The 11,773-nt window shown below is 53.5% G+C and overlaps 5 protein-coding genes across 5 annotated transcripts; 1 reads left to right on the plus strand and 4 right to left on the minus strand.

The window, feature by feature from the left end:
* Positions 1-437: 437 nt before the first annotated feature.
* On the minus strand, positions 438-2,949 carry ColSpa_03763 (xyloglucanase; the record flags this gene model as incomplete). Its single annotated transcript, XM_049269975.1, has 4 exons — positions 438-1,619; positions 1,669-2,175; positions 2,236-2,324; positions 2,379-2,949. The coding sequence occupies 4 exons, from the start codon at positions 2,947-2,949 to the stop codon at positions 438-440; spliced, it is 2,349 nt and encodes a 782-aa protein (XP_049125932.1).
* Positions 2,950-6,734: 3,785 nt separating this feature from the next.
* Positions 6,735-8,216, plus strand: ColSpa_03764 (uncharacterized protein; the record flags this gene model as incomplete). The annotated part of the gene is made up of 1 exon (XM_049269976.1): positions 6,735-8,216. The coding sequence occupies one exon, from the start codon at positions 6,735-6,737 to the stop codon at positions 8,214-8,216; it is 1,482 nt and encodes a 493-aa protein (XP_049125933.1).
* Positions 8,217-8,923: 707 nt separating this feature from the next.
* ColSpa_03765 (uncharacterized protein) lies at positions 8,924-9,307 on the minus strand (the record flags this gene model as incomplete). The annotated part of the gene is made up of 2 exons (XM_049269977.1): positions 8,924-9,193; positions 9,242-9,307. 2 exons carry the CDS (start codon positions 9,305-9,307, stop codon positions 8,924-8,926), a joined length of 336 nt encoding a protein of 111 aa, XP_049125934.1.
* A 316-nt stretch (positions 9,308-9,623) lies between these two features.
* On the minus strand, positions 9,624-10,656 carry ColSpa_03766 (lysM domain-containing protein; the record flags this gene model as incomplete). Its single annotated transcript, XM_049269978.1, has 4 exons — positions 9,624-9,896; positions 9,981-10,229; positions 10,280-10,361; positions 10,514-10,656. The coding sequence occupies 4 exons, from the start codon at positions 10,654-10,656 to the stop codon at positions 9,624-9,626; spliced, it is 747 nt and encodes a 248-aa protein (XP_049125935.1).
* Positions 10,657-11,554: 898 nt separating this feature from the next.
* On the minus strand, positions 11,555-11,773 carry ColSpa_03767 (uncharacterized protein; the record flags this gene model as incomplete). The annotated part of the gene is made up of 1 exon (XM_049269979.1): positions 11,555-11,773. One exon carries the CDS (start codon positions 11,771-11,773, stop codon positions 11,555-11,557), a length of 219 nt encoding a protein of 72 aa, XP_049125936.1.

Raw genomic sequence — 11,773 nt, forward strand, 5'->3', positions numbered from 1 at the left:
TAAGTTGTGATGGGAAACCAGCCGCACAAATCGGGTTCATCTGCCATTTGTTAGCTTAACAACACCATTAAATGGAGTCCTGAAACTAGCGAAAATTTATGCACTTCAAAGTTAAAGTCTTAGTTCCTCTTTCTTTGAACGATGTGATAGTCACAAACAGTACGCAGCGATATCTACTTCTTTTGACACACCATTTCATCAATCGAACGCTGCCAAGTCTCTTGCTGAGCGAAACGCCCTGCAAGAATGAGAGTTAAATTAATGATATCATAAAGAGTGACTGGAAGGCTACCCCTGTATTCACGTGGAGAAGACGCAGGTCAGTGATTTTGAAGGTGAGAGATGCTTTGAGAAGCGGTCAATTTATTTACGGAAATATTTTAGAAAATATGACTACACAAGAAACGAAGTGACCTTGGAGCAGAATTCTTCGCCGGTTAATGCCTGCGAGAAGTTCCCAGAAGTCTCAAGGACCTGCTACGCATGTGCCTTCTTGCGTGAGCAACAGCTGGAGCAGTAGTGGAGTTGGTGATAGGGCACGAACTGTACATGACACCCCGGCCATTGGTTCCCACGTAGACAACATTAGCCTCGTTTGCAGAACCAGTAAGCGCAGCGCCATCGAGTGCACCAAAGCTCTGGTCACTCTGAAGGTCAACCCAGGTAGCACCAAGATCAGGGCTACCGTAAAGTTTCTTGCCATCAGCACCCTCACCGAAAACGTACAAGTTCCAACCAGTACCATCGCCCTTGCCGACAGAGATGGCATGAGAGTTAGTAGGACTTGATATGGGCGTCAAAGTTTTTGCGAAGTCCGTGCTGTGAAAGATTCCGGAATCGGTCGAGACAAAGACTTCGCCAGTCGTGGTTGGGTGCGCAGCGATATGACGGATATCCGTGACGTTAGCGAGTTGAGACCCTGTAAAGGTAACGGCGCCGTCGGTTGAGACGTAAAAGGTCCCTTTGGAAGCGGCATAGAAGACGGTGTTATTTCTTTTGTCGCTGGCGATGACGCTGCTTGCAGGGAGAGTCACGTTCTCAAGTTTACCCTCGTTACGGCTGATTTGAACGCCGGCGCTGAGAGTCGACCAGAGGATGATATCACCGTCAGCAGAGTAAGCGACAGTACCGTCGGTGGCAGTCGTTCCAGTGGAGTTCAAGACAGCCCAGGTTGCGCCGCCGTTTTTGCTGAGGGCAAGCTGGGGTGAGTCAGTAGCTTTGCCGATACGGACGATCTTGGTGACGTCGTTGCCGGCAAAATCAACAGAAACACTACTAGCCCACCAAGGGCTTGTCCAGGCCGTCTGAGGAGCCTTCTCGAGGTCAGCAATTGTGGTGTAGGTGAAGCCGTTATTGTCAAGAGTTGCCATCAAAAGTTCGGGGCCATTGGGAACACTGGCAAGGCTGGAGATGGCCATCTCCTCGATACCGGAGGCAAGGCTCTCAATGGTGATGGTCTTATTATCGTCCCAGTTAGTCAGGTCGTTACCGCCGTACAAGGTTAGACCAGTGCCGTAAAACCACTTGTCGCTGTTGGTGGGGTCGATTTCGAGGGACTCGATCATCCAGCCAAGCTTCTTGGTATCGGTTTCGAGAAAATTAGTCTCAATCCAGGGTGCCTGATATCTGTAAGTCATTGCACAGCGACTGGTTGGTGTAGCCACTTACATTAGCCGCGCTGATAGTGTACTGAGGTGCAACCTTGCCGTCCGCACCGTAGCTCCAGATTCTCTTCCACGTGGCACCGGAGTCAGTCGAGCGGAAGAGGATCGCATCAGGGTACCAGCTGTTAAGGGTAGCAACCACCAGAGTACCGGGCTTTTTCATGTCCACACTGAGTCCGCCAAAGCCGTAGAAAAGATCGCTGCCAGAAGTGGGGGTGATGTCGGTCCACTTGCCCGAGGTGAGGTCATACTTCCAGATCCCGCCAAGGGTACCGTCATACGGACCAGTCCCGTCAGAGTAGGAAAAATAAATGACCTTCTCGGTGGGCTGGAGTCTGGCCTTATGAGGAAAGAATTTGGCGGGCTGGTCGGCGACAGGACCCCAGGTTGCACCAGCATCAGTACTGACGTAGACCGACGCAGTAGTGTTGTCAGCGGTTCCGACAAAGATTCTCGAAGTAGCGCCGTTGAGCACATTGGAGGTCTCGTCGAAGGTGACGAAAGTCAAGCCCTGTGGTACTTTCGTCAACGCCTGTCTCGCGAACAACAAGCATGACCTTCGTCAACATACCTGGAGGTCACCGTTGTAGGCATCACCCTCGGGTCCGGGACGAAAAGTACCAACGGCCTCGAATGAAGACACCTTGGAAAAGGTCGCGCCTGCTAGATGTCAACTACGAGAGCAGAATTTCGCAAGGATTTGACTGTGTTTACCAGAATCTGTGCTTTTCCATAGACCGTTGCCACTGCGGGCACCAAAGTAGATAATTTCGGGATTTTTTGGGTCAACTGCAAGACGCTCGCCAGTTCCGCGGCCAGGCATATTACCGCCGACCTTGAAAGGAAGAGTGGTGACTTCCCAAGACTCGCCCTTGTCAGAACTACGTGCAATAGTGCCGTTCTTGGGGTCCCTGTCATGCACGGTCAACCAAGGTGAGAGAACCAGACTTTGTATGAAAACATACCAGCCATTCGTGTACATTCCTGTTGCGATGTACACTTTGTTTGGGTCCGCGGGGTCGAGGGCCAGAGCGTCGACGCCCCATCTGTTCCAGTCGGCGTTGTTGGCAAAGCCGTTGGCGTCAGTTACGGGTGTCCAAGAATCGTCGGAGTTCAAGCGGTAGAGACCACCAATATCGGTGCGGGCGAATGCCACGCCTTTCTCTGTTGGGTGGAAGACGATAGACGGGACAAAGCCGCCACCTCCTCCGGTGTGGACATTCTTCCAGGTGCACGCGGCGCGGACGCACGCCGCGGCAGCCAACAGAAAGCTGACGCTCTTCATGATGCCAATTGGCTGCTGCAATTTGGGCCAGGGTACTCCAAACCTCAAAGGAATGATGAACTGAGGTTGGACCAGCCGGTCGAAGTGAATGTCGAGTCCAAAGAAATGAATGTTGAGTGGAGCGAATGTGATTGGATAAAAAGAGGCTAAACTAAAACTATGGGATACGATCAAGTCAAACTGAGGGACCATCTACTATTTACATGCACATGGCTTTCATGTTGGCTCGGGCTACATGTCCAAATTTCTACTAAACGGGAGTCGAGTCTGTGTACTGAAAAGGGACACACGTCTATGTACGCCATTGCACTGCCAATTGTAAAGCTTCTCGAATAGATTAAAGTCGTCCCCATGAAAAGTTTAATCCAAAGAGCGATCATTACCAGGAGTATTCCCGGAGCCGAGGCGATTGACAAGGGCCTCCCGATTCACCCACCAATTGGAAGACGGCAGTCATGGCCTGGGTGACCCGTTAGTACCATGTAATCTACGGGTAACTTGCGCAGAACGATCAAAATGAGGTGAAGCGAGGCAACTTGCTTTCGGATTGCGAGGTCATGCCATTCTCGAGGTTGAATGGGTGGGAAATCTAAGCCAGTTGTGTAATGTGTTGCCATTTACTAGTGTGTCAAATTGAGTTGAAAGCGCCCTAGGCCTTTTGATTAAGGGGTAGATGGGCCGAGCATAGGTTTTCGGAAACTGGAAGTTAGCGAGCAGCATCCCTGCGAGTTGGGGGTGGACTTGCGAATGACTAAGTTTTCTCCGAGAGGGGAGCCAGACATACTTGACGGCTCAATGAGGCACTTGCTCGAATAGCAGTTTGGAATAACTATCATATGCAGTGATAAAGTAGACAACCATGGACACAAAGATGCTTCGGTGTTTTTCAGGGTTTCCCCCCAAGCCAGTCAGCATTTTGATGCTGGTTATCTGACGTCTTCCCGTGTATGGCGAAGTCTGAGACATCAAGCCATACTCAGTGGTGAGATGCATACAGGCCAGTTAGGATGAAATGGTATTTTAGCTCGTCTCATGAAATTTGGAGAGCGAAAGCGTGCTACGATGACTCAAGAAGCAAGAATTTGCGATGGTTAACTGCCATTCCAAACACTCTTGAACATAATGTTTCATTGGTTCTTGTTCTAGTTACTCGTCGTTTTTCATTCGAATTATGATTGAGAATTGCCGGCTTCACTCATGTTGAAGGCGCAATAATGGTGGAGGAAATAAGTTGACGAGTGGCTTCAAACTTTCAACGATATTATGTACATGGGATTGAAGGATGGAAGCCAGGGTGCAGGAGGTGAGATACTGGCGTGAACGAGTGCTTCAGTATGACTTGCGTTGATTGGGCCGGTCAAAGTCGTCTCAAAACATCGGATGTCCCCATCCTATCTACTCTAAGAAGTAAAAAGTCTGATGAAATTGCTATATCAAAGTGCTATTGAATGCTACCGAATGTCATGACAACGACTAGTCTTCGGCGCCAAGCAAACAAGATCTGCGACTACCGGAGCAGCCAGGTTAACCTCGGCTTACATTCCCCGCAGCCGCCACATGGAGTGGTTCACAGAAATACTATGCATCTGACATTGTCTTGTTGCCAGGATTCTTTCACGTATGCAATTCGACATGGCAGCTCATTCGAACGTGGAATCGATCGAACTCGAACTGGCGACACCTCCAGCTGCGTCTTTCCACACAGGCCCAAGGACAATCAACCAGAATGACTCGACTGAAAGACATGGAGTGCAGAATCACCATCAGCTCGAGCCCACTGACCGAGGTTTCGCGGCATGGAAGCTCCTCCTGACTGCGTTTGTTTTCGAGGCTCTGTTATGGGGTGATACACGTTCTCATTCCCAGGCTACGGGCGTCGATGGCTGATAATATGACACATTTCAGGCTTCCCGCTCTCGTTCGGTGTCTTTCAAAATTACTATTCCAAACAACCAGCCTTTGAGAGCAACCGTTACATCCCGGTCGTCGGGAGTGTCGCTTCTGGTATTAGCTATCTAGGTGCCCCGGCCGTTACGCCCCTGATCAAGCGATTCCAACGATTTCAAACGCATATGATTTGGGCTGGATGTAGGTGTTAACAGTTGTGCCGAATCTTCATGGCAAGTCACTGATGTAGCACCTAGGGCTCGTATGCATAGGAGGTGTCGTCCTCGCCTCATTCTGTACCACCGTTGAGACTCTCATCCTCACTCAGGGAGTCGCCTACGGAGTTGGATTTCTCATATTCTACTATCCAATCCTCACCATGGTCAACGAGTACTGGATCACCCGCCGCGGGATGGCTTACGGATTGTTATGCAGTTCATCGGGTGTTTCTGGGGCTGTCTTTCCCTTCGCCATCGAGGCTCTCTTAGACAGATACGGCTACCAGACGACGCTGCGTGCCATCGCTGTTGCTATATTCGTTTTGACTGGGCCGTTGATCCCATTTCTGAAAGGTCGCCTGCCGACTTCCGTCCATAGTACCTCGACCCGCATGAACTGGAGCTTCCTCCGCGATGCCCTCTTCTGGCTCTTCTCCATCTCCAATATTGCGCAAGGCTTGGGCTACTTTTTTCCGTCCCTGTGGCTCCCGTCTTATGCCGCATCCATCGGTCTGAGTGGAAGAGAAGGGGCCCTTCTCCTTGCTTTGATGAGCGTCTCGCAGGTTGCTGGCCAGCTCACCTTCGGCTGGCTGTCTGACAGAAAGGTCCCCGTCGAGGCATTGACTATCGTTTCCACGATCATTTCAGCAACATCAGCATTCGCTCTATGGGGCCTTGCTCACACCTTGCCGCTCCTCATCGTCTTTGCATTGGTATATGGCTTCTTCGCAGCTGGTTTTACGGCTATGTGGGCGAGGATGACCACGGCAGTAAGCACCGACCCCGCTGCCGTTCCCATGATATTCAGTCTCTTCAATTTCGGGAAAGGGGTAGGCAATGTTCTGGCTGGGCCGATAAGCGGAAACCTACTACATCATATCACGTCGGCGGAGAGTTATGGTTTGGTCAAGTACAAAGGGGTAGTTGTTTTTACGGGATCGTGCATGGTGTTCAGCACCGTCGCTATTGGGTTAAGATACGCAAGGCCATGTTGGCCTCGGGAGAGATAAAGTGAGGTTTTTTTTACTTCGAACAAGGCACAAGAACTGCATCGCCTCTCTCAGTAACCAATGGCAAAGGACTCGCTCCACCAAGATTAATAGTTTACAACTTGTTGAGAAGAGGGGTTTGTAGAGAGATACATTGGCTAAATGAAATGTATTTTCTGTAGATTCCATTTTGAAGTCACACAGAGTGGCACGTACAGTGTTTCTGGCCCGAATTGCAAGTGTTAGAGCAAAATTACAGGATGACTGTGTCCTTCATGGCTCTTGAAGCACTATGGTGAAAAAAGGAATTGGCAAACTCATGTGTACATCCAGCATCTGAGTCTGAACCACAGTCACGTACTCCGAAGGTCGCTAGCAGAACTTGAAGGATTGAGTTGAGTTTCGCAGTCACTAACGCAGTCTTTTTGGAATTATTTAACAATCTTACTGTCTGGATGCATCGCCAGATGCTACTGGCGCGAGCAATGGCAGATGTCATCTCGCTGACGGTGGCGACTAACATCTGTCTCGGTCGCTAGGCGGGGTGATGCTTGGCGATCAGCATCAATCCCACGCAAATATCTCTCCCCAGCACCCCATAGGAACTGCAGTCGCTCCTAGATAGCACGGCTGATTCACATTGTAATAAGATTTCCGAACAACGAATGAAAGCCGAAACTTCAGCGCCGCCATGTCGATGTCCCAACTCCCCAGTATCGACGACCAGCTCGTCACGGCCGATAACCCGCCGCGGACAGACCTTTCCGATGGCATGGACCACGCGCGATGCGCCGCCCTCCACAATTACCTCGTCGAATACTGCCGCGCGGCCGATGGCCGGCTTGACCCAGCTGCTGAGGGCAGCTGCACCACCTACTTTAGCACACACGGCGACGCGGCCGAGGCCGTCCGCCCACGGTTGCATCCCTCTGTGGCCGCGTTTCTTGCCGCAGCACGCACTCCCGATGCCCCGCTTTTCTACTTTGTTGCAGGCATGCCAGATCCAGACGGCGGCGACTTCAATGGCCTCTTCGACAACGAGACGGCCGATATTGAGGACGAGCCCAAGGACTCCATCGTGCGCTTGTACTTCTCCCACATGGACGCCTGCGGCGGCAAGTCAGGCGGCGGCATGCTCTACCACCAGGGCCGTCACCTCGCTTCCTTCTTTGTGCACCCGGACGACACGGAGCGTGCGTTTCCAGTGGATGAGCACTCGCAGAACTGGCATTTCTTCGAGACCATCCTTTCCAACTGGATAGCCCTGATCCGCCTCGGCAAAGTCGTCGCCTCTCCCACCGATGACCCGGCTCTGTACGGCAGCGTCAAGATCGGGAACTGGGAGTGGCGGCCGTACGGCGACGGCCAGATCGCGGGCTGCGTCGCCGCATGGGATCGGCTCTGCGGCGTCACAGAGGTGCGTCGTCGGCAGAGCAGCGGCGCCACAGTCGGTGATGAGGACAACCATCCCAACGAGCCCTTGCTTACCCCTGCAGCCATGAACGCAGCCGGAATCCCGGATCCTTCTTCCGTGCGGACCTTCCTGGGCCTCGCACGCCGTCCCCCACACATCCGCCAGATCGCACTGGGGCTATCCCTCCCTCCCGCACACGGGGCCACTTTCGCCGCCGCCCAGCCCTTCACCCACCTGCCCCGGCGCGTCCCCCAGTGGGACGGCACGACGCGGGAAGGGATCGTGCCGCCCGTGTATATCTTCTTCAGCGAGGAGGGCACTCCGCAAGTCGACACTTCAGGTTTGAGGTCCTCGTTCCGGTACTACTGGGAGGACGGGCACGGCAAAGTGCCAGACGGCATTACATTCCCGTCTAGCGTGCCACCAGGGGCCTATAGCGAGTGCGTCATCCGATCCGAGCCCGAGGCGACTGAGGAGGCGTTCCGGCTGCCGCTGCCGTTTAACCTGTACGGCGCGCGCCTCAGCAGTGGGGACGAGATGATGAATAGGGCAGCGGATGAGCTGTTCCAGCATGGGTTCAAGCCTTTTGGGGGAGACCCGAACCGGCCCCAGCGCCTGGAGCGGCTGCTGGACCACTGGGCAAGCCTAGTCGAACGAGGGGTCTGGTCTGTCGGGCCGCACGGGGTGCAGGGCTCGATCGAAGTATTCAAGGATTCTACGGTGGACTGGGCGAGTTATGCGATCCCGTCGAGCTGGTGACGGTGATTATCTCCTTCACGACGTGAACGGTTCTTATTTGATGGAAGCCGGAAGAATTAAGCAGTTAGGTGAGGTAAAACCTCGATAGTAGGAACAGCAGGAGATAGCTAGACTACAGGAAAGGCACATCGAGCCAACCCCCTTCATCAGCTCAGTCACGGGACACAGGCGCCACTATAACAATTAGACCCCTTGCAATAGTCGTTCCCATCGCCACAGAAGCCATGTATCGAGCAGCACGCCCCAAACTGCGTCCCCGTGCACGTCTTGTTCCCTGCGTTATTGGGCCCGCACTCATCGTTTGTAGAGGGGCCGCCTATATCGAGCTCGCAGTCGCCCGAGTAGCAGTTCCCAGGCGCGCAGTAGTCCGACCCGGACCCGCAGAAGCCGTAGATACTGCAGCAGCTGCCGAACTACGGCGTGTACACCGTCCCACCGTAGTCCGGGCCGCACGTGCCGTCTTCCCTCTCGGACCCGGATCCGCCACCACCATCACCACCATCGTTATCGTCATCATCGCTACCGCAATACTCTGGCCCACTGCCACAGAAGCCAAACGGCGAGCAGCAGTCGCCGAACGAGGTCCCCTAGTAGGTGATGCCGCGCGGGCATGTACCGTCGGCAGAGGGCCGCTTGGGCGTCACGGGGGCGACGCAGGCGTTGTAGCCGAGCCAGAGGTTGGTGCACGCTTCGTCAAGGTACGTGTTTCACTCCCACAGCCTGCCGGCGGCTAGGTTGAAGCGCTGGTTCACCGTGAAGCAATCGTCGCCGGGCGCCACGAGATAATAGGCGCCGCACTGGCTGATGGTGCCGCTCTGAGTCGGGTTGGCGGGCGTGGCGGTTTCATAGTAAGTCGGTGAGCCTGTTGCGCCAAGGGCGGTTATTGTTGCGTTGGGCTTGGGTGCCGTGCCGCCTGGCGACTTGTTCAAGAGCGAGCCTCCCGCGTCAGTATGCGTACCTGGCACATCGCATGATATCTATTAAGCCTGTCTGGTTGGGGACTTTTGGACTTGCCCTTTGCATACACGCTGCCCTGTAGCAATGCCAGAACAGCTTCCCTGGATGTTGTGGTTCCAGCTGAGGAACTGCATGGGCGTGACGTTGTACGTCGAATTGGAGTACCTTTCGGCAAGTTGATCACTGGGATGATAGTCAGCAAATTGATACACCCATCTTGGGGTGCCTAAGATATCGCGCATGTCTTTTGAAGCAAAAGAACTACCATGTTGGGCGGTCCTAGACGATGTCAAGTTCGCATGGCAGGGGCACACAAAGCGCTTGTCGAAAAAGCAGCTGTTGTCCCCCGTGACAACCCGCGCATCTCCGGTAGAAATGTTGTACCTATCCAGGATCAGTTATGAGCAAGAAGACAGTGCATTGGCTCAACCACATTTCAGGTTGTTATACTCACGTATCCGACAGGTCGTTGCAGGTGAGCCAGTTTTCCAGCGGCTGTATCGTCTGCCCCTGGCAGGTAGGCGTCGCCGTCATGGACTGGCTCGTTGGGGTTGCTCCAGTAGTAGTCGTCGAAGTCGCCTCTACCGCGTACAGCGTCGACGCCGAGGTGGTGTAGGGGAGACTGGTGGAGCACACGCGCTGGATGCCGTCAAATCGGTCGATCAGGTAGTCCGTGAAGTTGGCGTTGGGCAGCCAGGGGTTCAGAAGCCGCTTGCGGTATATCTGCAGGAAGCAATCACTGCAGTACTGCGCTGTGTGTCAGGACCTGTTTCTTTGTCGCTTTCGTGTTCCGATTGTTCCTCTTACCAGATCCTTTTCGTAGAGGTTCCTGATAGCAGACATGTCGTCGTCAACCTCGTCAACGTCAAAGCCCGGATCCGCGCACTCCGGCGCAACGGTGCTGTTGTCGTCACCGTTGCTAAAGCACATGTCTGGGTCCCAGCGGATATAGTCGCTGCCTTGCCACGTCTGCGAGTCCAGGAAGCACCACCTGGACGCTGCCTGATCTCGCGTGCACACGAGCCCGGCGTTGTAGGCGAAGGTTAAGGGGAGGCCCTGGCCTTGACGATGATGCCATTCTGGATCGTTTTCTCCCCTGCGCAAACCTTGTTGGCTCCACGCTCCCAGGCCCGAGAGACTCGGTGCAAGTAGGAGAGCAGAGTTGCGTAACGTCCGTAGGCGTCCAGTCTAGAGAGGCATGTCAGTGATGATTGCAGGGAAAGCAGGATTAGGCCCAGCTTACAATGAATATCTGCACCTTGCCCATCAAGTGCGAAAGGGTGCATGTAAGTCAAGATATGCACGGAGATCGTCACGGACCATATAGTCGGCCGACTTACAGTGCTTGCAGGCAAGTTTCGCCCAGAGCAAGCCCAGCTACCAGGGCATCCGCGTTGTAAGCCTTGTATACGGTGAAATCGGCTGAGGTACAGGCTGTCCAAACAACCAGCAGGACTGCCCAGGACAGCTTGGGGAAGGACATATTGCTTAGAGCTGGAACAACACTGCCCTTGACGCTTGGTTCACAAATCTCACTCCCGGGAAGAGAGAGGGCCTTTAATGTCAGCGTGAGGATAGTCACGCTGATGAGTGCCCGTTGAACAGATCTAAGTAGCAGTCAGGGAGAGCGGTCTCATGATACCAGACAAGATGGGGGATTTGAGATCAGTCTCAGGCGGCTGTGCGCTTAGGTGACTATAAATTGTGATATTTTGAAAGAGCTCTAGGCTCCGAGCTTGTCCCCTCAGCATGTTCCAATAGATCTTCATATCTTGCGCGATTTCTGAAGACCTAAGCTGCCAAGACGGTAACAGCGACGTATTTAAACCCTCACATTCTTACAGCCTCTTGGCCCTCTGTAGACTATGTAACCATACAAGACAACTGCAATCTATCCTATTGCTGGGCGGTTATCTTAGGTGCGGGGCTGTCTCACGCAGTTACTCACATCCTCTCGAACAGGGAGTAAATTGTATGTACTTGGCGAGCATAAGCAACGATTAAGGATCGGTCTTGGTTGGGAGACCAAGCCAATAATGTGTGATACTGATCGGCAGAGAGTGCATTTGTGTGTGTGCGTCGGGATCACTGCAATGGCGAGGCTATGCGAGGCTAGGCGAGGCAAGCTGAGGATGCCTCTGACATAGAAATTGTCTGATTGAAATAGTGATTAGCTCTCTGCTATCCTCGAGCACTTGACGAGGCCTGGTCCCATCAGCCGCTAACTACTGGGTGCTTATCAGATAAACAGTAGTCGTGCACCTGCTTCACCCTCCTCGAACCAAGTTCTAGCATCTTCGCAGACGCAGTGGCTTAACTGCCACGATGCAGGTGCTACTTCTTTTCACCTTGTTCTTTCTTCTTGCTTGGGATGGGCCTTCTCAGGCTCTAGGGCAAGGCAACAACAGTTCCCAGCCATCAAGGCCAATAAACTCGTCTGCGCTGCCTGCCGCATCCAACCGGCCGGCTCCCTTGCCGATGAAATCATCCTCAACCGTGAAGGCTCTGTACCAGGCATACTCGGGCAAGACGCCCAAGTTCAGAAACCAGCCCCTGATCCGGTTCTTGTCCGAGAACCCGGGTGCGCGGCTTGACCGCAT

Source organism: Colletotrichum spaethianum (assembly GCF_022836535.1).
Source record: "Colletotrichum spaethianum MAFF 239500 DNA, contig07, whole genome shotgun sequence".
NCBI lineage: Eukaryota > Fungi > Ascomycota > Sordariomycetes > Glomerellales > Glomerellaceae > Colletotrichum > Colletotrichum spaethianum.